The sequence below is a fragment of the Oncorhynchus mykiss genome, chromosome 10 (genome assembly GCF_057628025.1).
Source record: "Oncorhynchus mykiss isolate SJ-2025 chromosome 10, ASM5762802v1, whole genome shotgun sequence".
Taxonomy (NCBI): Eukaryota; Metazoa; Chordata; class Actinopteri; order Salmoniformes; family Salmonidae; genus Oncorhynchus; species Oncorhynchus mykiss.
The window spans coordinates 46,120,113-46,146,836 of NC_143031.1; the positions used below are offsets into that span (position 1 = coordinate 46,120,113).

A 26,724-nucleotide genomic window follows, 5' to 3' on the forward strand; every position below is an offset into this window, starting at 1 on the left:
GTCGTTTCCCCCCAACACCCTACAACACTGCAGGCAACAACTAATATTATTACAAATGCCCCAATGCACATGAGTTAATTGCAATTTAGGTAAATTTAGAACTACACAGAAGTGGATATCTCATATGTCATGTGTGGTGATTTGATACAATTTATTTAACATTCGCATCGGTGCATCATCTTGACTCAATTATCGACATATGGAAACAGGAAGTTACAGTTTCCGTATCTTTGTCAACAAAACATTTGCGAAAGCCTGAATAAGAACATTACTCTCAGTAAGTACAATAGTACAATTTGTGAATATAATGGGGAGAGATAGGAACAATATGCTATATGGGTGAGTATATTGAAAACTGATTAGATAATGTTGACTTATTTATTTTATTATGGTGTCATGCCTCTTCTCACGGATCCCCAGCCCACATGAGCTTATAAAACACTATTTGCTGTAGCAAAGTAAAATAATATATACACACTTGACTTATTCCACATTTTGTGTTACAGCCTGAATTCAAAATGATTTCAATTGTTCTCACCCATCAACACAGAATACTCCATAATGACAAAGTGAAAACATGTTTTTAGAAATGAACAAATGTATTCAATTAAATACAAATATCTAATTTACATAAGTATTCCCACCCCCGAGTCAACACATGTTAGAATCACCTTTGGCAGTGATAATCGCTGTGAGTCTTTCTGGGTAAATCTTTCTCTGCAGACATGGATTGTACAATATTTACACATTTTAAAATTCTTCAAACTTTTAAGTTGGTAATTGCTAGACAGCCATTTAAGTATTGCCATATATTTCCTAGCCGATTTAAGTCCAAACTGTAATACGGTTGATGTCAACACCCCTCATCGAATATTTTAAAAAGTGTTAAAATAACGAGATGTATCTACTAATCCAAAGAGGAACAGGCGGGAGCTTGACAGCTAAACATGGAGGAGTCTTCTCTGCTTACAGATGTGTGCCATCAGGTAAGGATGAGACAGACTCCGACGGGAATGTGATATTCAAAGTGTCAGCAGAATTGTGCTGTGGATGCACATTTCTCGCACTGACTTCGGTTCAGGTGGAGTCACGTATTGCTGTGACAGAGCCTCTGCTGGACACCAATCTCAACCCTGAGCAATTGGTAGTTTGTCAAAGGAGGGGGTTGGTTTTCCTCATGACAGTGCTGAAGAATGTCTCAGTTTTTATAAGCCTTACTTTTCACTAGGTGATTCATTTCTCCATATGTTTTTTAAACCCATTTACAGGCAAATCCATAAGATACATCAAGATCTATTGGAGGACTATTAGTGTCAATGCCAAATGATAATCAAACGTTTTCAGGTTACGCTTCAGTCCTTGGCCTAGGGAGAGAAGAAAAATATGCAATATCGCCTGTATACTAAAAGTAACGTAATATGCAGGCTAAATCTATGTCCACATTAAAAGCACTAGAGCGCAAAGATTGAATTCTAGTCAATGGTGCGCAAACATATTCTCAAATCGGGCAGAACGAGACAGTGCAGCTCAGAGGCGTGTGCGCAGCACAGAAATGGATTTGGTTCCTATTATCACTTGTAGGGCTGCACGCGCACCACCCTGAGCAGTCTGGGCAAGGCACATATCATATCTGCTAAATATGATAGTGTGATAAGATATTACCTGTCCAACTCTAAGGGCCGTATTCAATCAGCGCCCGGTTTCCCAAAAGCATTTTAAGGCTAAGTACATCGTTAGAGCTTCGTTACATCTCCGAGCTGTTTCCCAAAACAATCGTTAAATTAGCTAGTAAGTGCAAGCTAACTAGCTAAATTGCCATAAACGTTTAATGCTTTTCGACCTGTTCCCAAATTAATATAATTGGTTCAGAGTTTGTTTTGATATTTTAACCTGCGTGTTGTGATCGCGTTTGGTGTTGGGGAACAAAATTAATTCATGCACGCGCGCAGCCGGTTTGGATTCGGTGTATAACGCTTGCCTCAGACTACCCATAGAAGTGCATCAGTGGATGCTTTGTTGCCCTCCGGCGTCACATATACATATTTAGATCTCCGCTAAACATAACATCACATGGTTTATTTGTCTCTCTGGACCACGGATAACTTCAGAACAAAGTTGACAACAAATACAAAGTTGCCAATGTCTTTGCAATTGATACAAACAAGCGATGTATAAAATATGCTTCAAATGAAAACAGAAATAAAATAAACAGTAGTCTATAGGCCTATTTCAATCATATTGAAATACGTTTAATGTTCAATTACGTTATATTTTTCTACTTGTAGGCTGTCTGTAATTTGTCTCAATATATTTCATGATGTGTAGTTTAACATAGTTAAAACATTCCTAAGCCTAAATTCCAAACTATCGGGAAATTGGGCTCGGGCCTGTCAACTGACCTGTATCCTTACAGCGCTAAAATACATATTTTTAGTCAGGAGCAAAGCTTGGCCTCAGATTGTGAGCTCAGGGAAGAGAACAGAAGAGCAACATAATTTTGAGCACTTAAGAGGGCACAGCAAAGTGCAGTGAGGAAGTCAGAACCAGAAGATGAGTACAGCTCCACAGAGTCAGCAAGAAAATTAGTATGAGGACGTCTGTGTAAGTCAGTCAGCATGAACATTTAGCATAATTATATGAAGTGCATATGGATGTAGACTTTTCTCAGTAACGCTTATATATCCCAAACATATCTTGTTTAGTTATATTTATTTGTATTGTTAATAGCTATATTAATGATGAACCTTTTTCCATGTTCTCCACAGCTGCGCAGCGCAGTGCACCTTGTCTCCCCGTCTCTTCCGCTTGCAGCAAGAAAGGACCAGTCTTACATTTTGCTAGTAAAGGCAGGGGAAAAGCATTGCAGTCTACAAGGTATGCTATAGCTGATTAACTCTGAGTTTTGTGTTTGACGTTAAAAAAAATTAAGATAAAGAGAGAAACTGCTCTGATTCTCCTCTGTCTCTGTTGACGGTATTGATGGCCGGTGTACCATTCTGTGGGTGGACGGCCAAGAGAAATTGAGGCCCCCACGCCCATGTGGGAGGGCCGGACTGAGGGAGGAGGCAGGCGGCATGGAGGAGGACGTGGAGAGCAACGTCAGCAACATCAGAACTTTTCTGGAAAAAAAGAAACGCACGACTGAAATTATGTGACAGAATTGATCAAAAATGGAGATAGAAAGACACCCACAAGGAGGGAGATTACATAATTCATGCAGATCCACAAAAGTGGCATCCTGACATTTTACTAAAAGTCAAATTCATAAACATTGTGTAGATTTGAATGTGCACTTTCAATTAAATTGTACTATGTTTGATGATGCATGTGTAAATAAGAATGGACTATAACCGTTTTATATAATATTATTTTTGTTGGACAAATAGGAAGTTGAGTATATGGATACAAGTCATTGTATTTAAAAAAAAAAAGATATATATATATATATCTTTACATTTGAATCATTTAGCAGACCCTCTTATCAAGAGTGACTTACAGAAGCAATTAGGGTTAAGTGCCTTGCTCAATGGCACATCCACTGATGTTTCACTTAGTCGGCTCAGGGATTTGAGCCAACAACCTTTCGGTGACTGGCCCAATACTCTTAACCGCTAGGCTACCTACCACCCCGGGAGTGTCTATTCATCGTTTGATTGACATTTCTCAAAATAGAAAGTAATCAAGCTGTATCTGTTTAAATAAAGACAAGTACTTCCTTGTACTTTTTTCTTGTTTTGTCATCATGAGAAAACAACTTGCACAGTAAGATCTGTTAACTTTTATCAAATCAAAATGTATTGGTCACATACTGTACACGTGTTTAGCAGATGTCATTGCGGATGTAGCGAAATGCTTGTGTTCCTAGCTCCGACAGTGCAGTAATATCTAACTATTTCACAACATATACACACAAATCTAAGTAAAGGAATGATGAATTAAGAATATATAAATATATGGATGAGCAATGTCAGAGCGGCATAGACTAAGTGACAGTAGAATAGAATATATACATATGAGATGAGTAGTGCAAGCTATGTAAATATTAAAGTGACGAGTGTTCCATTTATTAAAGTGGCCAGGGATTTCAAGTCTATGTATATAGGCAGCAGCCTCTAATGTGCTAGGGATGGCTATTTAACAGTCTGATGGCCTTGAGATAGAAGCTGTTTTTCAGTCTCTCGGTCCCAGCTTTGATGCATCTGTATTGACCTTGCCTTCTGATGGATAGCGGGGTGAACAGGCAGTGGGATGGATGGTTGTTGTCCTTTATAATCTTTTTGGCCTTCCTTTGACATCGGGTGCTGTAGGTGTCCTGGAGGGCAGGTAGTTTGCCCCCGGTGACGCGTTGGGTATACCGCACTACCCTCTGGAGAGCCCTGCGGTTGCGGGCGGTGCAGTTGACACACCAGGCGGTGATACAGCCCGACAGGATGCTCTCAATTGTGCAACTATAAAAGTTTGTGAGGGTTTTAGGTGCCAGGCCAAATTTCTTCAGTCTCCTGAGGTTGAAGAGGCACTGTCACCACACTGTCTGTGTGGGTGGACCATTTCAGTTTGTCAGTGATGTATACGCCAAGGAACTTTAAGCTTTCCACCTTCTCCGCTACGGTCCTGTCAATGTGGATAGGGGGTGCTCCCTCTGCTATGTCCTGAAGTCCACGATCATCTCCTTTCTTTTGTTGAGTGAGAGGATATTTTCCAGGCACCACACTCCCAGAGCCCTCACCTCCTCCATGTAGACTGTCTCGTCATTGTTGGTAATCAATACTGTTGTGTCGTCTGCAAACTTGATGATTGAGTTGGAAGCGTTCTTGGCCACACAGTCATGGGTGAACTGAGAGTACAGGAGGGGGCTAAGCACGCACCCTTGTGGGGCCCCAGTAGTAGGTAAAAATCTGTCATTCTGCCCCTGAGCAAGGCAGTTAACCAACTGTTCCAAGGGGCCAAAGACATGGCTGTTGATTAAGGTAGCCCCCCCGCACCTCTCTGATTCAGAGGGGTTGGGTTAAATGCGGAAGACACATTTTGGTTGAAGGCATTCAGTTGTACAATTGACTAGGTATTTCCCTTTCCAGTGTTGAGGATCAGCGGAGTGGAGGTTTTGTTTCCTACCTTCAGCACCTGGGGGCAGCCGTCAGGAAGTCCAGGACCCAGTTGGTTCAAGCTTAACGATGAGCTTGGAGGGTACTATGGTGTTGAATGCTGAGCTATAGTCAATGAACAGCATTCTTACATGTGTATTCCTCTTGTCCAGATGGGATAGGGCAGTGTGATGGCGATTGCATCATCTGTGGATCTATTGGGGAAGTAAGCAAAGTGAAGTGGGTGACAGGTAAGGTAGAGGTGATATGATCTTTGACTAGTCTCTCAAAGCATTTCATGATGACAGACGTGGGTGCTAAGGGGCGATAGTAATTTAGTTCAGTTACCTGTGCTTTCTTGGGTACAGGAACAATGGTGGCCAACTTGAAGCATGTAGCGACAGCAGACTGGGATAGGGAGAGGGAGAGATTGAATATGTCCATAAACACAGCAGCCAACCTGTCTGCGCATGCTCTGAGGACGCGGTTAGCGATGCCTTCTGGGCGGGCAGCCTTGCGAGGGTTAACACGCTTTTTAAAAAAAGGCCCTATGAATCAATGTCAATAAATGTGAAATATGTCCATTCCTGTATGGCGTGTATGTATGGGGCTCTTTTTCATTATGTATGGCGTGTATGTATGGGTCTCTTTTTCATTATGTACTGACCATTTCAAACTATATTTGTGACTTCAGAACAGACAAGCGTCTCTGTGAACCGTGCCCATCACACCTACATTACGCCTTATTTGGGCACAGGTGACCGGAAGTATCTAATTTGATGGCGGCGGGATGAAAGGCTCAAAGACGTGCATCAACGTAGGCAACATCATTTTTCTACCTAGCTCTGACGAAATGTCGGTTTTTAATAGTGATGGAGTTTTCAAAAGCCACTACTTTCAACTTATTTAATTTTTAAAGAAGACATCCTAACTGGATCTACCAATGCCAAACCCCATGGACGACCGTCTGCGCGTGATGGCGGTGATACACGCTTTGAAAGCATCTGGAGTTCGCGTGAAAAACTGGAAGAACTTCTTGAATGGGCCATACACGAGCGACCCTGTCAGACAGGTAACCAACAAGGCCAATATGTTTTCTCAACAATCAATCTCAATGCGTCATTAGAGCATGTTTTCCATTGTCCACAACACGATATGCTGTCACAGACTTTTGATCACTTGATTGATTACTGTCAAGGTCGCGTTTCTTAAATATTCAAATGTACTTATCATAATTTGCAAACTACCAGTGTTGAGGTATTGATTTGTTGTAGAAAGCCTTTTTAGCACATCACCATGATTTGTTGTTGATGGATGTCTTTCAGGAGAACCAATCTAAATTTGCTTTTGGTCGGGACCTGATATTGCTGCCACAGTGTGATTTAACTGATTTGAGTGGGACAGTGCCAAAGTACGTGATCTTGAGTTGTATGGTTGCTGTAAATACAGTCATAACTGGGAGATGTGATAAAAAAATCTAACAAAATCTAATGTGGCCTATTCTGATTACAATGAACAACTGAAAGCCCAACGTTTTGGTTGTATATGACTTAACTTCCATTTGAGTGATCTAACTATTCCATAGGTTCTTGGTGGATGCCTGTGAATTTTTATCCCAGCATCTTCATACTGAAGGGCTGTTTCGAAAGACCGGGTCGTTTAGTCGGATGCGAGCTCTGAGGGTGAGGCGGCACAGGAGGGATGTGCAGGAATGTCAATTTTCTTACCTCCATGGGTCTATCTTTTCTATGTTGACGCTCTACCTCCTCATGACAGGCTGGCCTGGAGCAGGGGGAGCCAGTCTTTTCTCTGCCACATTCAGCCACTCTGCAGCCCTGTGATGTGGCGTCTCTTGTGAAGCAGTTCTTACGGGAGTTGCCCTCGCCCCTCATCCCTATGGATCTACAGGTGCCACTGTGTCGTGCACAGGGCTTCGACGAGGAGGAGGGTCGGCAGGAGCAGGGCGAGGATGGAGCTCTTCTTCTCACAGCCCTGTTCCCCCCGTCGCATTCACGGGCCCTCCGATACTTCTGCACCTTCCTGAGACAGACGGCTCAAAGGTTTGTTTCCAGAAGTTCAGGAGGACTTCTTCTTTTATCTGGGCTAAGAGAGCGGGAGGTCTGTGTCTCTCTGTGCCTAAGTTTCTCCATCCTCTCCTATCACTCACATTCACTAGATGTAAAGAGAATCGTATGGAAGTGGGCAATCTGGCTCTTGTGATTGCACCCAATCTGCTACATTGTCCAGCTGGGGGCTCTAAACTGACCGCAGGTACAGAGAGACGACTGCATAGACAAGCAGCAGTGATCAAGAAACTCATAATACATGCTCATCGCATTGGTAAGTTTAGAGAAATATACATTTGTATAGTAGCTGATGACGGATGTTAGGTTTAAAGTTGATACTAATTTCACTCTTCTATGTCCCCAGGTGTTGTCCCCCCTTCTATTATGGACATGGCAACAGTAGCAGAGTCCTCCACACCCCCAGTTGATGGGGGGAGGTTTCAGGAGAGGGCAGGACTTGGTGTGTATAGACTTTTAGGACATCAAAGGAGGCGCAGTGTTGGAGGTGAGAGTTTTGCAATGACTGGATAATGAGGTTTATACTGTGATAATAATTTCAGAATAAATACGTTGCTGGAAAATGTATGAATTCAATTCAGATTATTATATTTTTTTGCTTGATCTCTCCAGAGATATTTGTGGATGCTCTCAGTAAATTGAAGACGGGCCGCACTCACACTGACCTTTTACATCCCCCAGACAGTACGTGCATAATGTTGTGGTAATGATGTGATTTTTGCTGCTTGTTAACTGGTTGCAAAGTTCAAATGCTGTTAGTAAAAAGTGATGCAGAAAGGATTGTCGTCAATAAGGGCCAATCAGTGTGTTGCCTCTGACTTTATAACCTTGACCTCACAGGCCAGCAAAATACAAAGACCGCTCACCACAACACACCTGAATCACCAATCACATCTAAACGAAAGTCGACTGAAGATCCTGTCCCTGATGTCGAGAGCTCTGCTAAAAAAAGGTACTTGCATTTAACTGTCTTTAAAAAATAAATACATACACACTACCGTGCAAAAGTTTGGGGTCACTTAGAAATGTCCTTGTTTTTGAAAGAAAATCACATTTTTGGTTCATTTTAAGATAACATCAAATTGATCAGAAATACAGTGTAGACATTTATTGTTGTAAATGACTATTGCAGCTGGAAACATTTTTTTAAATGGAATATCTACATAGGCGTACAGAGGCCCATTATCAGCAACCATCACTCCTGTGTTCCAATGGCACGTTGTGTTAGCTAATCCAAGTTTATCATTTTAAAAGGCTAATTGATCATTAGAAAACCCTTTTGCAATTATGTTAGCACAGCTGAAAACTGTTGTTCTAATTAAAGACGCAATAAAACTGGCCTTCTTTAGACTAGTTGAGTATCTGGAGCATCAGCATTTGTGGGTTCGATTACAGGCTCAAAATGGCCAGAAACAAAGACCTTTCTTTATCTAACACAACGTGCCATTGGAACTCAGGAATGATGGTTGCTGATAATGGGTCTCTGTACGCCTGTGTAGATATTCCATAAAAAATCAGCCGTTTCCAGCTACAATAGTCATTTACAACATTACCTATGTCTACACTGTATTTCTAATCAATTTGATGTTATTTTAATGGACAAAAAATGTGTTCTTTCAAAAACAAAGACATTTCTAGGTGACCCCAAACTTTTGAACGGAAGTGTATATTTTGATGAACCACGTCTCTGAGATTTTTATTTTAAATGCTTTATGGAGCTAATATTATCCTTCTCTGTATACAGACGCTCAATCCATGACCTTAGAGAAGAAAACCAATCCATGAGCAAACAACCCTCCAATGGTCACGTATTTATAGCCTGTACTGCAGTATAGCTTTTAGTCAGTGGCATAAGATACGGTATGAGAAGTTCTATGTTTTGATTGTCCCAGCAGATTTCGAGGCGGCAGTCGGCCAAAGCCCTACCCGTAGTCACACTTCTGTCCTGAGTGGAGTGGAGGGCAGTAGGGAGCACGAGCGCTCTGTCACTCTCACTGCCCCAGAGAAGAGGAGGAATCACAAGAAAGATTATAAAACATCAAACAAGTTAATCTAAAGCATCATAAGCATTGATTCTAGTTCTTCTATTTAACCCTTGTTTTGTCTATCGCCTTGTTTTTGTGTCTGACTGTGTCTGTGTTTCCCGAAGGCATCCGGTGCAGGAGGACAAGGCTCATCGAAGGACATCTCTTAGATTCTTCAACATGACAGTCTGGAGCAGCCCTGTAAGTCTGGCGCTGTCCAATATTCTGTCCTAACACTGGGTCTTCACGTTGCTCATGCTTGTCTTTTGACGCTGAGCTCTATTGTTGGACTTATCTACTTTCTCTACAACTTTATTCTCAGGACCCTTCCCCCACATCCATTGGGAATGACACTGAGAATTGGATCATGGGCAGTATATTGGTCACTGATGGTATGACTGAAGCATCCAGCTCTGAGGTTGGACCATCCAGGATTCCTGTCATAATGACTGATGGTATGACAGGACCATCCAGGATTCCTGTCATAATGACTGATGGTATGACTGGACCATCCAGGATTCCTGTCATAATGACTGATGGTATGACTGAACCATCCAGGATTCCTGTCATAATGACTGATGGTATGACTGAACCATCCAGGATTCCTGTCATAATGACTGAACCATCCAGGATTCCTGTCATAATGACTGATGGTATGACTGAACCATCTAGGATTCCTGTCATAATGACTGAACCATCCAGGATTCCTGTCATAATGACTGATGGCCCAGGGCAAGGTTTATATTTTTTTAAATATTTTTTCAGTTACATCATGTATCTACATGTTAGTCACTTAAATACTCAATGTGACATTTTATCTGTATTCAGTTCTAGTGAGGAGTGAAGTGGAGGATGACCCTGATCTGCCAAATTACAGCTTTGCTGAAAATCCCGATCACTTCCTGGATCTCGCGACATTGGCCTCACCTTCCAGGACACAAGCTGGGGAATCATGTGAATGCTCTGGTGTCAAGTTGGAAACCGAGACGATAGTGGAAACCGTTAGACAGTATGAAACAAACCATGTATTGAGGGATCCAGAGCAGGTTGGGATAAAAGAGGACCCTGACGACGTGGGTCTAAGCAAGAAGCAGTCAGAAGTGGATATATCTGTCAGTCAGAAGCCCCGTCACCCTCGTCGCTCCATCAGTATGCCAGAGGTGGCATTGGACCAACTGAGGATTCAAGATGAAATTTACAAGAAAGAGAAAACAGATTGGATGATCGAGAAAGAAGATGGAGTCTCTGGGGACACACTTCAACTGCCGGTGAAGAAAGAGAAGATGACAGAGTCAGGACTGGGTTTTAAGAGGACACACATGTCTGTAGCAGAGCGCATCAGGCGCTTTAACGCTCTGACAACGCTGCTCCGTAACCCCAGGGTTCCTCCAAGGCCCCCTGAACCTCAGCTCAATGATGTCCTGCATGAGAGTCAGCGGGAGGGGGGTCAGCGGAGCGTTGTACGTCTGCGCCGGCAGGGAGCACGGCGGTTTGGACGCTCCATCAGTCATGATGGTGTTCCCGGACCTTGGCCAGGACAAGCCTCTAAAAATCATCAAGAGGTGCCAGTGGTTGTTCAAAGCCTCAGTGAGCCAGTCCTATGTCCACCTCCAGAGCCAACTCCTAGTGCTTATCAATTTGCCCAAGAGGGACAGTTTGAAATCCAACATACTCCTCAACTACAACAGGAACACCTCATGCAGACCATCCAGGATTTGTGCGCTCCTCCGTCACCCAATCCAAAGCAGAACAAGGACTCCTGCCAAGTGACGTTTAAAGAATCACAATTGAATCTCAAAGAAAGACAATTGGAACCGGTGGAGGAACAACCTAAGGAGTCAGAGCTACATGATCTGCTGGAGATGCACTTGAATACATGCAATCCAAAAGAGGAGCAAGACAAACACCTCACAGTTCCAATTCAGGTGAATAGACCGTTTCTGACCGACACGGTCATAGATGGTCCACCTCAGACCATGGCCCCCCTACAGCAGGAGTCCAAAAGTACAGAAGTCAAATTCCCTCTCCATTTTCCAACGAAGCCCTCCTCTCTCTCTCAAACAGAAACATGCTCTCCCATTCCCAGTGGACCCTCTCCCACACCAATAGACAGAACATCAACTGACCTCTACACTGCACACTTGGTGGCTAACTGCTCCCCTTTCTCTGTCACGACCTTTGGCTTTATAGAGATAGACATGGGGGTCAGTGAGAGTGATGGGGGTTCTCTCCCCGTTGAACTCTCTCCATCACCAGCCTTGCAGTTCAAGCTCCCGGCCACCAAGAGACGCTACAGAGACTCGCCCTGCTGGCCCGTCCATGAGATTAGCATGGCCACAGGGGACCCATTGCAGATCTGAGGGGTACAGGACAGACTAAATGGTATTCCGTAACTAGCGCATTGGTCTTGAGTAGTAGGGTTTACAAATGGGAAAATAAGATCACTCGCACAAAGAATGCCATATGTTTTTTTAATATATATTTTTAATGTAATTTTCTGTTATGCCAATAGGTTATCCTAGAAAAGTAGTATTTTAAAGCGGCAGTCAACAGTAGAACAATAACAAAGTGGCCTCCCTGTTTCGGTAAAAATCTGAGGGATGGGGCTGGAGAAATGTAACCACTCTCAAATGTATCGACAAAGCTATAGATGCAAGGCCTGCCTGTCCATAATATAACAATGATAGTTTTAACCATGTATTGAGACTATATTGTGTTTGTTTACATTGTTTTTCAAACATTGGAGTAAAATAAGCTTATTTTGGGTTCTGATGGTGTACAAATGTTACTAAGCTGTCAATCAATGGGTAAATATCATTATATCAAGTAAATTATATTATGTAGCAACTGCTGATTGCAGATTTTATTATTGTGAAGTTGCGTTTTACATATCTGACTAATTTGTGTAAGTGTATGTATTTCAGTTTGAATAAAATGATTTATTTTAATATTTTGATGTATTAATTGATATCAGATTAGTCTATTCCTCTTAGTAAAATTAGAGGTGTTTTCCTGATTTGTTTAGAGGTTGACTTCATTTTTCTGACCTAGTAGGTAGCAAGGTTTAAAAATCTGTGTATTCACAAACCTGTTGCAGACCTCACCAATGGCAATCCCTTTGGGTCTAATGCAACGACACTAACGTTTTAGGCGATGGCTTGGTCACTGACACATATTGTAGATATTTTAAAATCGGACACACGTTTACCAGTACATTTGTTAATATGGTACAACAATTCTATAGGACTTCGTAAAGGTGGCACCATGTTTTACAGTTCGCTCCACCCACTTTTCCCTTGTCATGTTGCACGGAGCAAGGAGTTAGTAAACTGTCACTCTGTCTCATAACACAGCCATTGCCACTGAACCCACATTGTCCTTCAGTACGCCCACACGCAGACAGACGCTGGGAGTGAGAGAAAAGAGGTGGGAGAGAGACAGCGAGGCTTGCTCAGGAACAACCAGGGAGAATAGAGTGATAAGTTATACATTAGAGGATGGCGGAAGGAGGAGATGGAGAGGAGGAGATTCAGTTCTTACGTACGGTGAGTGATGCTGGACTCCTTTGGCTCTGTTCGTTTCGATTGTAACTGAAAAAGGCTGTGAGAGAGAAACCATACTGCAGTATAACTACGATAAGTTGCCTTATCTTGCCGTAGGCCTAATGTGTGACTTTGGTGTAACTTCTAGTCCAATGCATTAACTTCCATACGTTTTGATAGTGGCTTCCCTTTGACTTTGGAAAGACCAGATTGACATGGACAGATGCTGGGCTTGTCTGCATTGTTATCTATTTTTATACCAGAGCAGCTTGAAATGTTACTGTTTGGGAGTTGGGCAGTTTGCTGGGTGCCAAGTAACAGCTGACGCTGGCAAATAGAAACGCATGAAAACGAGGGGTAGTAATACAAAAATAAAAAACGAAGAATGACGAACATAAGATGTAATGGGATGCGGAATCAGATTGACTATCATATTGGATTTTACTTTTAGGTGCAGTAATATGGGTTTTCAGACATATCAGGTCATGAGGTGGCAGCATGATGGAAAGGAGTGGTAGGTTACGTTGGTGCATCGGCGCATTTGATCCAGTCAAGAGAAGGCATGTCTTCACAGCAATTTAGTGACAGACTACAGCACATTTTGAGACCAGCATGATAAAGATGCTGATTTCCACACTGTTCGTTTTCTGAATGGCGAAGATGTATTGTGTTAGACACCTTTTCCTAATGGTGTGTTGTGACCTGTTCTTAGAATGAGTTCCGTCTTCAGCTGTACAGTAATTACAGACTGGTCTGCTTGTGGAGGGTTAGACCATTCATACCACTGACCCAGTGTGGAGAGACACTCTCGCACCACGTCTCACTGAACCTCTGGGGACATGGTGGAGCAGAGACAAGAAAACCTTTACCCCATCAGTTTTCTCACAGGGACCGAAGGCCTCGGATGACTCAAGCATGTCGCATTTCATATCTGTTATATTAAGATACACCGAGAAGCGAGTTAGTGGAAACAAATATAACGCTAAGCACTGATATTTTTGGGAACAGGCATTGGCATACTGTATTAGATACTGTACACATTATTTTCAACGTGAATATATCTCTCAAAGACTACCTGTAAGCTACATAGAATGTACAATCACAACAAGGCATTGACAAAGAGCATGGCATGCAACATGCCTTTTCTGAAAAAGGCTCTCCTGTTTCGATTGAGGCAGAGCTCTTTTCCTCATTAGGGACTCCCATGCTGACGTGAGGCTGAATCACATTTCAAAGGCACGGTTTTTATATAACATGTATTGCTGTGTCAAACCTGACTGATGCCAGGCAGAGATGGAGTGTTGTGTGTACTTGTCGAGGTATTATTCACCACCAGAGCAGAACACTTTCTTTTTATAGTGCCTGCTGCATATAAAGAGCTTTGTCCTACATTGCCTCTCTGCTTTGTTAAAGGCCCAGAGCAGCTGTTTTTATATCAATATCAAATATTTTTATGGGGTAACAATTACAGTGCCTTGCGAAAGTATTCGGCCCCCTTGAACTTTGCGACCTTTTGCCACATTTCAGGCTTCAAACATAAAGACATAAAACTGTATTTTTTTGTGAAGAATCAACAACAAGTAGGACACAATCATGAAGTGGAACGACATTTATTGGATATTTCAAACTTTTTTAACAAATCAAAAACTGAAAAATTGGGCGTGCAAAATTATTCAGCCCCCTTAAGTTAATACTTTGTAGCGCCACCTTTTGCTGTGATTACAGCTGTAAGTCGCTTGGGGTATGTCTCTATCAGTTTTGCACATCGAGAGACTGACATTTTTTCCCATTCCTCCTTGCAAAACAGCTCGAGCTCAGTGAGGTTGGATGGAGAGCATTTGTGAACAGCAGTTTTCAGTTCTTTCCACAGATTCTCGATTGGATTCAGGTCTGGACTTTGACTTGGCCATTCTAACACCTGGATATGTTTATTTTTGAACCATTCCATTGTAGATTTTGCTTTATGTTTTGGATCATTGTCTTGTTGGAAGACAAATCTCCGACCCAGTCTCAGGTCTTTTGCAGACTCCATCAGGTTTTCTTCCAGAATGGTCCTGTATTTGGCTCCATCCATCTTCCCATCAATTTTAACCATCTTCCCTGTCCCTGCTGAAGAAAAGCAGGCCCAAACCATGATGCTGCCACCACCATGTTTGACAGTGAGGATGGTGTGTTCAGGGTGATGAGCTGTGTTGCTTTTACGCCAAACATAACGTTTTGCATTGTTGCCAGAAAGTTCAATTTTGGTTTCATCTGACCAGAGCACCTTCTTCCACATGTTTGGTGTGTCTCCCAGGTGGCTTATGGCAAACTTTAACCGACACTTTTTATGGATATCTTTAAGAAATGGCTTTCTTCTTGCCACTCTTCCATAAAGGCCAGATTTGTGCAATATACGACTGATTGTTGTCCTATGGACAGAGTCTCCCACCTCAGCTGTAGATCTCTGCAGTTCATCCAGAGTGATCATGGGCCTCTTGGCTGCATCTCTGATCAGTCTTCTCCTTGTATGAGCTGAAAGTTTAGAGGGACGGCCAGGTCTTGGTAGATTTGCAGTGGTCTGATACTCCTTCCATTTCAATATTATCGCTTGCACAGTGCTCCTTGGGATGTTTAAAGCTTGGGAAATCTTTTTGTATCCAAATCCGGCTTTAAACTTCTTCACAACAGTATCTCGGACCTGCCTGGTGTGTTCCTTGTTCTTCATGATGCTCTCTGCGCTTTTAACGGACCTCTGAGACTATCACAGTGCAGGTGCATTTATACGGAGACTTGATTACACACAGGTGGATTGTATTTATCATCATTAGTCATTTAGGTCAACATTGGATCATTCAGAGATCCTCACTGAACTTCTGGAGAGAGTTTGCTGCACTGAAAGTAAAGGGGCTGAATAATTTTGCACGCCCAATTTTTCAGTTTTTGAATTGTTAAAAAAGTTTGAAATATCCAATAAATGTCGTTCCACTTCATGATTGTGTCCCACTTGTTGTTGATTCTTCACAAAAAAATACAGTTTTATATCTTTATGTTTGAAGCCTGAAATGTGGCAAAAGGTCGCAAAGTTCAAGGGGGCCGAATACTTTCGCAAGGCACTTTAAGTACCTTACTGTTCTTTTTTTTGCCCATTTTAATCCAAAACTCCATCCCACTACAACAGGCTGAAATGTCATGCAGTCTTTTCAAACAGCTCTCACACTAAAATGGCATTATTAGCAATTTCACAGTAGTATTCCAACCTCAAAATGTGGAAATATACACTGAGTATACAAAACATTAAGAACACCTGCTCTTTCCATGATAGACTGACCTATGGTCCCTTAATGATGTCACTTGTTATATCCACTTCAGCCAGTGTAGATGAAGTGGAGGAGACAGGTTAACGAATGAGATATAAGCCTTGAGGCAATTGAGACATGGATTGTGTGTGTGAGACATGGATTGTGTGTGTGTGCCATTCAGAAGCTGAATGGACTAGACAAAAACATTTATGTGCTTTTGAACGGGGTAAGGTAGTAGGTGCCAGGCGCACCGGTTAGTGTCAATAACTGGGGGCGTTTCAAGCGTTCTACAGGGATGCTGGCCAATGGTGACGCCAATGCTTCCCACAGTGGTGTCAAATTGGCTGGATGTCCTTTGGGTGTTGGACCAACCCAGCAGAGTTGCATTTCTTGACACAAACCGGTGAAGCCTGGCACCTTCTACCATACACCGTTCACAGGCCCTTAAATCTTTTGTCTTACCCGTTCACCCTCTGAATGGCAGACACACACAATCCATGTCTCAATTGTCTCGAGGCTTAAAAATCCTTCTTTAAGCTGTCTCCTCCCCTTCATCTAGACTGATTGAAGTGGATTTAAAACGTGACATCAACAAGGGATCATAGCTTTAACCTGGATTCACCTGGCCAAGTCTGGCATGAAAGAGCAGGTGTTCATAATGTTTTGTACACTCAGTGTCTCTATAAACACAGGCAAATCACGTTTTTGACTGCACTGGGCCTTTAAGTCTGTTTCGTGCTTCTCTCAGGATCGTTACTTGAGTCGGTTAGATTCTTATTGGAGTTTAATTAGAGAACCGCAGACATGTACTTTATTGTGAAAGTACAGTACTTACTACGAACATGAAGTAGTGTAAAGACATCTACTGTATTCATGTCCACGTTTGTGTGTGAGCGTGCCGTGACTATCGTTATAGCAGTGTGTGGAAGATGACGCTCTCGCCAAGAAGGGAACCATTTTCTTGAGCTGGCCAGCTGAATGTGGAGGTGTGAGAGAGGCTGGCCGTCACTTGCTTTGATGCTGTTCATCTTGAACTCTGCTGAGTTCTATATTTACGGAGTCTTGGGATTAGCAGGTTTATAGCCAGGGCCATGGGAGCACCTGTTTAGTTCTGGCCCTATGAGAACTGCACTCGCTCTACACATTGAGTATGATGAAGTGCTTTCGATTATATTATCTTTTGCCAGGTCAGAGTGATGGCGTCGTGTGTATATATGTCATGTGCTCTGATAGTTTTGGTATGATTGACAGTGGTAGTACTAGTACAAATGAACTGAAGTACACTGAGTTCTACAGCACTGTAGGCTTTGTAAAAGGTTTCTTGTTACATCGACTTATCGGTGTCCACTGTTCTTCTGTCATAACTAAGGAGTATGTCTTTTGCCCACTTTTGGCTGGTCTCTATGGTTGACTTTGGCCAGGTTTAGTGTGACTTGAGCTGTCAGCCTAAGAATGATAGTTTGACACCGGGTCTGTCTGTCTCACTGCTCTCTGTGTGAGTGCATTACAAATTATTATGCCAGGCCGGGTCTCAAATATCCACTGCTCCACCGAGGGGAATGTGGGAGCAGCAGGTGCAAGGTTCTGAAATAGAGGGCCGGGAGGAGCGGGTGCTTACCCACAGTCCGACTACCAAGGAGATTAGTGTTAGGACAGGGGCAGGGCCCGGCACAGAAGAATGACAAAGAAAATGTGGATGTGAAGGTTAGGAATGTGAGATCCAAGACCAGAGAGGGTCTGTTGACCACTCTTTGTTTGCTTTTTGACCTACTATGTTTCGGCTCCCCGTTACGACGGCTTTATCACTCTGCTGGCTCTATCTACTCTCATTATTGTTACCATATGTTGGTCAGGGTTGCATCCTTGTTCTTATGCGACATAAAATATGCCTGTTTGGTGCACAGGAATCATATTCACGCTTTTACTATATTCTCTTCCACTACAACCATTACACATCCACACTTAAGCCCCTCTAAATGGGTTTTGGCTGTAACTCTACCCCCTCTATTCATGTCATATGGGCCTATCAAGGTTATGAATGGCAAGTTAAATATAAAGTACTACTTTTGAAATGTTACCCAAGTGATGAAACATCTTAATGTAAAACAATGAAATAATAATTATGATATAAACTAGCTCAGCTGATTAACATAATCTGTTTTGGCCTTTGACCTTTTTTCTCTCTCCTGTATGTAGGATGACCAGGTTGTGCTACAATGCACTGCCTCCATTCTGAAAGAACAGATCAAACTGTGTCTTTCGTGTGAGGGCTTTGGGAACCGCCTCTGCTTCCTGGAGACCACTTCCAATGCTCAGGTAGAGAGAACCACGTTCCCCAATCTGATTACGTCTGTACTCCAGCCGTTGCCGTTCCCTGGGTTTTGCTGACGGATGTGTTGTGTTGTAGAATGTGCCACCTGATTTGGCGATCTGCTGCTTCATCCTGGAGCAGTCCCTGTCGGTACGAGCCTTACAGGAGATGCTGTCCAACACTATGGAGCTCAACGAGGTAAGAGACCAGTAGAGGGACTGATGGTTCTGTTGTGTTGGGATTAAAGGAGCTTATTTTACATCTGATGTTAAACAATTCTACAGTGCACACTGAGTGTACGAAACATTAGGGACACCTGCTCTTTCCATGGCATAGACTGACCAGGTGAGTCCAGGTGAAAGCTACGACTCCTTATTGATGTCACTTGTTAAATCCACTTCAAATCGGTGTAGATGAAGGGGAGGAGACGGGTTAAAGAAGGATTTTTAAGCCTTGAGACAATTGAGACATGGATTGTGTCTGTGTGCCATTCAGAAGGTGAACGGGCAAGACAAAAGATTTAAGTGTCTTTTAACGGGGTATGGTAGTAGATGCCAGGCTTCACCGGTTCGAGTCAAGAACTGCAGAGCTGCTGGGCTTTTCACGCTCAACAGTTTCCCGTGTGTATCAAGAATGGTCCAACACCCAAAGGACATCCAGGCAACTTGGCACAACTGTGGGACGCATTTGAGTCAACATGGGCCAGCGTCGACACCTTGCCCCGTGCCCCGATGAATTGAGGAAGTTCTGAGGGCAAAAGGGGGTGCAACTGAATATTAGGAAGGTGTTCCTAATGTTTTGATCACTCAGTGTACAGTACATGGAAATAGTTTTTCTTTGGCTGGAAAATAGAGGTGGTCTTTGTGTAGTGTCTGGTGAGCTTAGTTCTTTCTGAATCAAACTAATACAAACAAATGTCATGTTTTTCCCATATTATGGGAATCAGTACTTTTGGTAAAAAATTTCAGAAAATACTGTTATGCCTTATATGGTAGTGAGAACATCCTCTCTTATGTCATCGACACATAGTTGTAAAAGTAGCATTGTCGTGAATAGTTATGTGCTAATGACACATCACTGATGCATTTGAAATATGAGTATTATGTCAAGGCCTTTTGTATTTTTTAGCAACTTAACTTCGTTTTGTCTCTTTTCTGACCCCACACCCCTCACCTCCCACCTGCCAACCATAGGCAGTCGATTTGGACAAATGGGTATGTCTGCTCATGTTTCCCTTCCTGTCACATTTCCCCAAAGTTTTCCCCTCCTCTCCACCCCTTGTCTACCGTGAGAGTGCTCTCATCTCTCACCCAATGTCCCTGTCTCAAACAGTGATGCGCCACTTTCGTCTGCCCTCACTCATACTACCTAACTCCACACTTTGCTCAGTGTTGTCATAGCTGAAATACCGAGCGGCGTTTCAGATGACACTCGAGGAACGATTCCTGTCAGCAACACAGGAGCAACTAAGAAGCTCTCTGCCGTCGAGGGCTTCTGGCTGCCGTATAATCTCTACACTACGTCCAACAGCAGAAACGTGGACCACAGACCTAGTGTTGGATGGTGTCATTTGAAACAAGGCTCTTTACTGCCCTGTGACATTGTCCCTCTGAATGTCTCCTATACAACCTTCATCATACTCCCATCTTCACTCCTCACAGGCACATAAGTCCCGTTCATTGAATGTGGAACCAGACCAGCCCTTTACGTTTTCTTAATCCTTGCTATTCCGTCATCCTGTGAGTTACTGTGGTTTGACCAAACCATCACGGCAATTCATCTTAATCTTCAGAAAGTCTGGAATGTAGGGCAAAGTGTAACCTTGAATATCAAACTGCACGCACGCACGCACGTATACACACACACACACACACACACACACACACACACACACACACACACACACACACGGGTTCACTAAATCTGACCTAGAAGTCAGTCTTGCGCTGTGTTCTGACTCTCCACTTACTCATGGAATAATCAAGATGATAACAACATTGACGGTGGAAATGATAACCACTAATTATAACAAATGTTGAAGAAACAATATAGTTTGATTGTCTGAATGTCACTTTTTCTGCCTTCCAGTTAAATGTGACATGTGACTTTCTGTGGTATTGTTTCTTGCTTCCAGTATTGTTAATCATTTGACTTTTGTTAATCAATTTCCCTTTCCACTCACCCCTGGTTTGTATTGACACAATGTGGACATGTTTGCTGTTGTGTTGGTTCTCTGTGGTGGGCTCTCTGACTCCTCTCAGCCAGATACGTTCAGTACACAGGTTCTCTGTTGCCTGCCACGTTGTTCTCAGTTTGGTACGAGGAGGATGACTCGCTCAACTCCTGTCTCCCTCCTCGGTCTTTAACAGTCCTGTGTGCCTGACCTTAGTAGGCTGAATGTTGAATCATACACGACTCTCTTCGGTTGGATTTTTAACTTCTCGCTCTCCTGTGTTCTGCCCAGTCATCTCAAGGAGGGGGCCACCGTACCCTGCTGTATGGCCATGCCATCCTACTGAAGCACACTCACTCCAGCATGGTAAACAGACTCCTCTGTCGCACTGCGTAGTTTCACATGTTTCTCATTTCACCAACCCACTATCAGTTTCACATGTTTCTCATTTCACCAACCCACTATCATCCACTTCTTTCTACTTCTAACTCACCCAGACTACCACCCACACTACCACCCACACTATCTCCCACACTACCACCCACACTACCTCCCACATTACCACCCACACTACCACCCATACCAACACCAACACTATCACCCACACCAACACTATCGCCCACACTACCACCCACACTATCACCCACACCCACACTATCACTCATACCAGCACTACCACCCACACCAACGCTATCTCCCACACTACCACCCACACAAACACTATCACCCACACCCACACTACCACCCACGCCGACGCTACCACCCACGCCAACACTACCACCCACACCAACACTATCACCCACACCAACACTATCACCCACACTATCTCCCCCACCACCACCCACGCAACACTATCTCCCACACTACCACCCACACGATCACCAACACTACCACCCACACTATCACCCATACCCACACCATCTCCCACACTTCCACCCACACTATCATCCACACACAATCTCCCACATTACCATCCACACTACCACCCACACCACACTTTCTACCTCTATCTCACTCGTCATAACCACATAAGTCCCATTCATTGAATATGTACTATACCAGCCATTTACGGTTTTAGTGTGGGTGGTAGTGTGGGAGATAGTGTGGGAGACAGTTTTGCAGTTACATGGGTTTGCTTTTCAATTAGCGCTTCATTATTCATTGTGTAATTTGTACTCTCTGTGTGCTGCAGTACCTCAGCTGTTTGACTACCTCAAGGTCACTCACAGACAAACTGGCCTTTGATGTGGGCTTACAGGAAGATTCCACCGGTATGGCCTTTACCATAGAGAACAGTGGCATATTAATTTTCTGCACAGTGTTCCGTTCAGTGACGCAAGTGTTCCTCCACAGGGGAGGCGTGCTGGTGGACTATTCACCCTGCGTCCAAGCAGAGGTCAGAGGGAGAAAAGGTCAGGGTGGGAGATGACCTCATCCTGGTCAGCGTGTCCTCTGAAAGATACCTGGTGAGCCGCTTTGGTGACACACTGCCAAGTGGACTTTCAACCCCAGCAGGTTATGGATGGAGCTGACATGTTCTCTCTCTCTCTCTCTCTCTCTCTCTCTCTCTCTCTCTCTCTCTCTCTCTCTCTCGCTCCAGCATCTCTCCTACGCCAGTGGTGACCTCATGGTGGACGCCTCCTTCATGCAGACGCTGTGGACCATGAGCCCTGTGATGTCTGGCTGTGAGCTTGCTGAAGGTGTGTATATGTTTTTATTGTTTTTCTATTTCCTAGTCGTTAGCTGATCATCTAGAAACACTACACTTGACTGCCGTGTCTTTCTCTCATTGCCAGTGTAACATCAACCCCTCAGGCTTTCTGACTGGAGGCTATGTTCTTAGACTGTTCCATGGTCACATGGATGAGTGCTTGGCTATCCCTGCTGCCGAACAAGGAGACGACCAGCGCAGGTGATGAACACTGTTGAACTATTCCACATTTACATTTGACATTATATATATATATATGGGGAGGGGGCGGGGTGCTGTGAGATAATTTAGATACTGTTTGAAGAGGTAGGGTTTCAGATGTTTCGGGAAGATGGGCAGGGACTCTGCTGTCCTGGCACCCATTGGGGTGCCAGGACAGAGACGAGTTTTGACTGGGCTGAGCGGGAACTGCCCTCCCGTAGGGGTGGAAGGGTCAAGAGACCTGAGCTGGCAGAACTGAGTACTCAGGTTGGGTTGTAGGGTTTGAGCATAGCCTGAATGTAGGGAGGGGCAGTGCCTCTTGCTGTTCCGTAGGTAAGCACCATGGTCTTGAAGTGGAAGCCAGTGAAGTGTGCGGAGGAGCGGTGTGACATGGGAGAACCTAGGAAGGTTAATCAGATGTTAATCAGATATTTAATCTGACACTGCATAAACACCACCTGTCACTAACAGCCCATCTCTGTTTTCAGAATTGCTCATTATGAAGGGGGTGCTGTCTGTAGCCATGCCCGGTCACTATGGAGACTAGAACCCCTCCGGATTGGGTGAGTGGATGCCCTTCTGTTCATCAGCTTTATGTAACAAAAAACCATTACAATTGTCTTACATGAGTTCTCTCTTTGGGGTTGTACTTATGGCTCTGTGTAGATGGAGTGGAGGTCACATGAAATGGGGCCAGTCGTTCCGAGTGCGTCATATAACCACAGGCCGCTACCTCTGCCTGGATGAAGAGAAAGGACTGCTGGTGGTGGACCCTGAAAAAGCCAACGCCAAGATGTCAGCCTTCTGCTTCAGAATCTCCAAGGTCAGGGTGCTCTGTTCATATAAAGAGCAGTGTGAAAAAACGCACGTGGTCCTTTTCATAGAATGGAACAAAAGCTTCTGGCAGCGTTCATATCATCCCTCCGTACCTAGCGCTGTTGACAGTCATTCTTTCTCCTTGTTGTTCCGTGTTCCAACCTGCAGGAAAAGATCGAGGTGGCTCAGAAGCGAGATGTGGAGGGCATGGGCACACCAGAGATTAAGTATGGGGAGTCCATGTGTTTTGTACAGCACGTCTCCTCTGGCCTCTGGCTTACATACGCCTCTGTCGATGCCAAGTCCGCTCGCCTGGGACCTCTTAAGAGGAAGGTATGGAGAAATCGTGCGGCAAGATGCCTAAAAACACCTGAGCTAAAGGACAGGAAGAACAACAGCAAAGGAAATGCTAAGAGATAATGAAGACCCCCGTAATATAGGGATTTACTGTGAATGCATTTTGTTCAGGCTTTTCAAATGCTCCGCTTTCCCCTGGAGTGCAACTGGTGTTTATCCATGTTGTCAATGTCTCTCTCAGGCCATCCTTCATAAGGAGGGCCACATGGACGATGCCCTGACCGTGGCCCGCTCCCAGACAGAGGAGTTCCAGGCTGCTCGTATGATCTACAACACAGCAGGCCTCTTCACTCAGTTCATTAAGTATGTCCCCTCTCCAGTCCCAATGTCTTCCCTATGGCTCTCTGAGAAAATACTTATCTAGGAATCTCTTGAGTTTGTACACATTATGGACGTATGTATAGACCCCTTCGACTTACTGTTATCCTTCAGGAGGGGCGGAGCGCCTTGGTTTAGTGTTTGACCTCGTGCTCAGTACAGTGACGTTTTCCCCTGTTCCCTGTGTCTCCAGAGCGCTGGACTCTCTGAGCGGTAAGAACAAGTCTTCTTCAGGCCCCCCGTCTCTGCCCATGGACTCAGTGGCCCTCTCCCTGCAGGACCTCATCTTCTACTTCCGGCCCCCTGAGGAGGAGCTGGAGCACGAGGAGAAGCAGACCAAACTACGCTCCCTCAAGAACAGACAGAACCTCTTCCAAGAGGAGGTCAGTGCTCACACACAACAGATGAGGATGATGCACTGTATGTTGAAAATATTCTTCCCGCACTGCTCCTCCCTTTGGTGTTCCTATGTTATATGTGTCATTCCGCACAGGGCATGATCACCCTGGTGCTGGACTGTATTGACCGACTCAATGTCTACAACACGGCGGCCCACTTCTCCGAGTTTGCAGGGGAGGAAGCTGCCGAGTCTTGGAAGGAAATCGTTAATCTCCTGTACGAGCTGCTGGGTATGTGACCTTCTATTCATCCCGTTGTTTCAGGTCCCATCATGTGTCTGCATGGCTGTGGTTACTGTGGCAACATGCCCTTTCAATCTGAACATGACATAGCTCTGATCTCTGTCATTCTCTTCCTGTGAAGCCTCTCTCATCAGAGGTAACCGGGCCAACTGTGCTTTGTTCTGTGATAACCTGGATTGGCTGGTCAGCAAACTGGACCGTTTAGAGGCCTCCTCAGGTTAAGTCCCACTACAACACACTCCATCACCTTTCAGCACTGAATCACATTGACTTGAACGTGTTACGGGAGTGCCCTCTGTGTTTCATTGCGTGTTATGCTCACCACAGGCATCCTGGAGGTGCTGTACTGCGTTCTGATTGAGAGTCCAGAGGTCCTGAACATCATCCAGGAGAACCACATTAAATCTATCATTTCTCTACTGGATAAGCATGGACGCAATCACAAGGTCAGTGAATACGTGTGCAGGTTATTGAAGTTTATTATTATTATATTTATTATTTCTATTATTAAGTTGTATTATTTAGGCCTGTGCTTATCCAGAGAAGTGTTCATATGTTGTTGACAGTCCATCTCCTTATGATTTGAGGGCTGATTTTAGAATTTTCTCTCTCCCTAGGTGTTGGATGTGCTCTGCTCTTTGTGTGTGTGTAACGGTGTGGCTGTAAGGTCCAATCAGAATCTCATCACAGAGAATCTGCTTCCAGGTCGCGACCTCCTCCTGCAGTCCAACATCATCAATTATGTCACCAGGTATACAGACATCTGGCCGTACTAAATATAATTTGTGAAAATACAACCACGGCAATTCGCTTTTTTCCTTCCAACCATTAACTGTTTTTTCATCTCAGTGTGAGACCCAACATCTTCCTCGGAACCTGTGAGGGATCCACACAGTATAAGAAGTGGTATTTTGAGGTGATGGTGGATTATGTGGAGCCTTTCCTGACCGCCCAGGCCTTCCACCTGCGTGTGGGCTGGGCTCTGACCGAGGGCTACAGCCCCTACCCTGGGGGTGGTGAGGGCTGGGGCGGCAACGGGGTTGGCGACGACCTCTACTCCTACGCTTTTGATGGACTCCACCTGTGGTCAGGTACGGCATGCAGGGGCTCGCTTTAGAATGCAGAACTCTATTACTGGTTGACGTCTTATAGATCCGTGTGTCTCCACAGGACGAGTCCTCCGGCATGTCGCCTCCCCCAACATGCACATCCTAGCGGCAGACGATGTGGTCAGCTGCTGCCTGGATCTGAGCGTGCCCAGTATCTCGTTCCGTATCAACGGGCACCCGGTGCAGGGCATGTTTGAGAACTTCAACCTGGACGGCCTCTTCTTCCCTGTCGTCAGCTTCTCTGCAGGCGTCAGGTGAGAACCGACGATAGGGCTTACAGAGCCGCTGTCATTTTACAGTCTTAAGAAAAGGAGTGATGTCAAATGAGTGATCACTGTTCATGTTCTCCTTGCAAACGCCAAGGGTTCGTTTTCTCCTGGGAGGGCGGCATGGGGACTTCAAATTCCTCCCACCGCCAGGCTATGCCCCGTGCTATGAGGCTGTGCTGCCCAAGGACCGACTGCGTATTGAGCCCATCAAGGAGTATAAGCATGATTTCAATGGTGTCCGCAATCTGTTGGGGCCTACACAGTCCCTCTCGCACACTGCCTTCACCCCCTGCCCTGTGGACACAGTACAGGTACAACCCTCGAATGATCTGTGCACATCTCGTTCTCCTAGCTCTTGCCTCCATTCACCGCGTTGTCCTTTCAGATTGTGCTTCCGCCTCACTTGGAGCGCATTCGGGAGAAGCTGGCGGAAAACAGCCATGAGCTATGGGCCGCCACTCGCATTGAACAAGGATGGACCTACGGGTCGGTGAGTGCTTCCCATACTGCCTCAGTCAGATCACATGACTTAAGGATATCTACTTAATCCAATATCTTGATTCTTTCCACTCCTCCAGTTCCGAGATGACAACAAGAAACTGCACCCCTGCCTGGTGGATTTCCAGAGCCTGCCAGAGCCAGAGAAGAATTACAACCTCGCAATGTCTGGAGAAACACTCAAGTGAGTCAAGGTCATGGACACGCACTCTCAAGGTCATGGACACGCCCTCTCAAGGTTTTGGACACGCCCTCTCAGCCTAGTATGTCTGCATGTGCTGGGTGTTCACCACCTCTCCTTCTGCTTC

The 26,724-nt window shown here is 44.5% G+C and overlaps 2 protein-coding genes and 1 long non-coding RNA gene across 10 annotated transcripts in view; all 3 read left to right on the forward strand.

Annotated features, from left to right (window-relative positions):
- The first annotated feature begins 194 nt into the window (after positions 1–194).
- LOC149980032 (uncharacterized) lies at positions 195–3,134 on the forward strand. The gene is made up of 2 exons (XR_016483751.1): positions 195–277; positions 2,766–3,134. It is a non-coding gene; the product is annotated as an uncharacterized LOC149980032 (long non-coding RNA).
- A 2,614-nt stretch (positions 3,135–5,748) lies between these two features.
- LOC110534054 (uncharacterized) lies at positions 5,749–11,659 on the forward strand. Of its 2 annotated transcripts, XM_021618700.3 has the most exons (13): positions 5,749–6,153; positions 6,407–6,492; positions 6,667–6,763; positions 6,858–7,141; positions 7,258–7,421; positions 7,512–7,652; positions 7,778–7,849; positions 8,006–8,117; positions 8,910–8,968; positions 9,061–9,211; positions 9,315–9,390; positions 9,512–9,926; positions 10,018–11,659. In XM_021618700.3, the coding sequence occupies exons 1-13, from the start codon at positions 6,025–6,027 to the stop codon at positions 11,547–11,549; spliced, it is 3,318 nt and encodes a 1,105-aa protein (XP_021474375.2). In that variant the 5' UTR covers positions 5,749–6,024; the 3' UTR covers positions 11,550–11,659. The 2 variants fall into 2 exon arrangements, with proteins under 2 accessions (XP_021474375.2, XP_021474377.2); XM_021618702.3 differs by lacking the exons at positions 6,407–6,492; positions 6,667–6,763.
- Positions 11,660–12,476: 817 nt separating this feature from the next.
- LOC110533121 (ryanodine receptor 1) overlaps positions 12,477–26,724 on the forward strand; it is a 74,872-nt gene continuing 60,624 nt past the window's right edge. For 5 of the 7 annotated variants that reach the window (XR_016483752.1, XM_090186831.1, XM_036990457.2 and 2 more), the window contains exons 1-23: positions 12,477–12,734; positions 18,209–18,328; positions 18,420–18,521; positions 19,517–19,537; positions 20,788–20,862; positions 21,689–21,767; positions 21,850–21,962; positions 22,097–22,196; positions 22,312–22,408; positions 22,897–22,971; positions 23,075–23,231; positions 23,393–23,557; positions 23,763–23,884; positions 24,093–24,282; positions 24,393–24,528; positions 24,662–24,757; positions 24,868–24,986; positions 25,158–25,291; positions 25,390–25,631; positions 25,711–25,903; positions 26,013–26,229; positions 26,304–26,408; positions 26,497–26,600. Coding sequence is in view for 6 of the 7 variants with exons in the window: in XM_090186831.1 (XP_090042957.1) it covers positions 12,687–12,734; positions 18,209–18,328; positions 18,420–18,521; positions 19,517–19,537; positions 20,788–20,862; positions 21,689–21,767; positions 21,850–21,962; positions 22,097–22,196; positions 22,312–22,408; positions 22,897–22,971; positions 23,075–23,231; positions 23,393–23,557; positions 23,763–23,884; positions 24,093–24,282; positions 24,393–24,528; positions 24,662–24,757; positions 24,868–24,986; positions 25,158–25,291; positions 25,390–25,631; positions 25,711–25,903; positions 26,013–26,229; positions 26,304–26,408; positions 26,497–26,600 (2,810 nt within the window). In the remaining variant the exon portion in view is untranslated. The remainder of the gene's footprint in view (positions 12,735–18,208; positions 18,329–18,419; positions 18,522–19,516; positions 19,538–20,787; positions 20,863–21,688; positions 21,768–21,849; positions 21,963–22,096; positions 22,197–22,311; positions 22,409–22,896; positions 22,972–23,074; positions 23,232–23,392; positions 23,558–23,762; positions 23,885–24,092; positions 24,283–24,392; positions 24,529–24,661; positions 24,758–24,867; positions 24,987–25,157; positions 25,292–25,389; positions 25,632–25,710; positions 25,904–26,012; positions 26,230–26,303; positions 26,409–26,496; positions 26,601–26,724) is intronic. The other 2 variants (XM_090186834.1, XM_090186835.1) reach the window with 1 other exon arrangement.

Bases quoted from the DNA above. Each gene is read 5' to 3' on its own strand.
- LOC110534054 (XM_021618700.3), top strand. From the start codon at position 6,025: ATGCCAAACCCCATGGACGACCGTCTGCGCGTGATGGCGGTGATACAC. The intron at 7,142-7,257 runs GTTTGTTTCCAG...CACATTCACTAG, and splicing joins CTGAGACAGACGGCTCAAAG to ATGTAAAGAGAATCGTATGG. The intron at 9,212-9,314 runs GTTAATCTAAAG...TGTTTCCCGAAG, and splicing joins GATTATAAAACATCAAACAA to GCATCCGGTGCAGGAGGACA.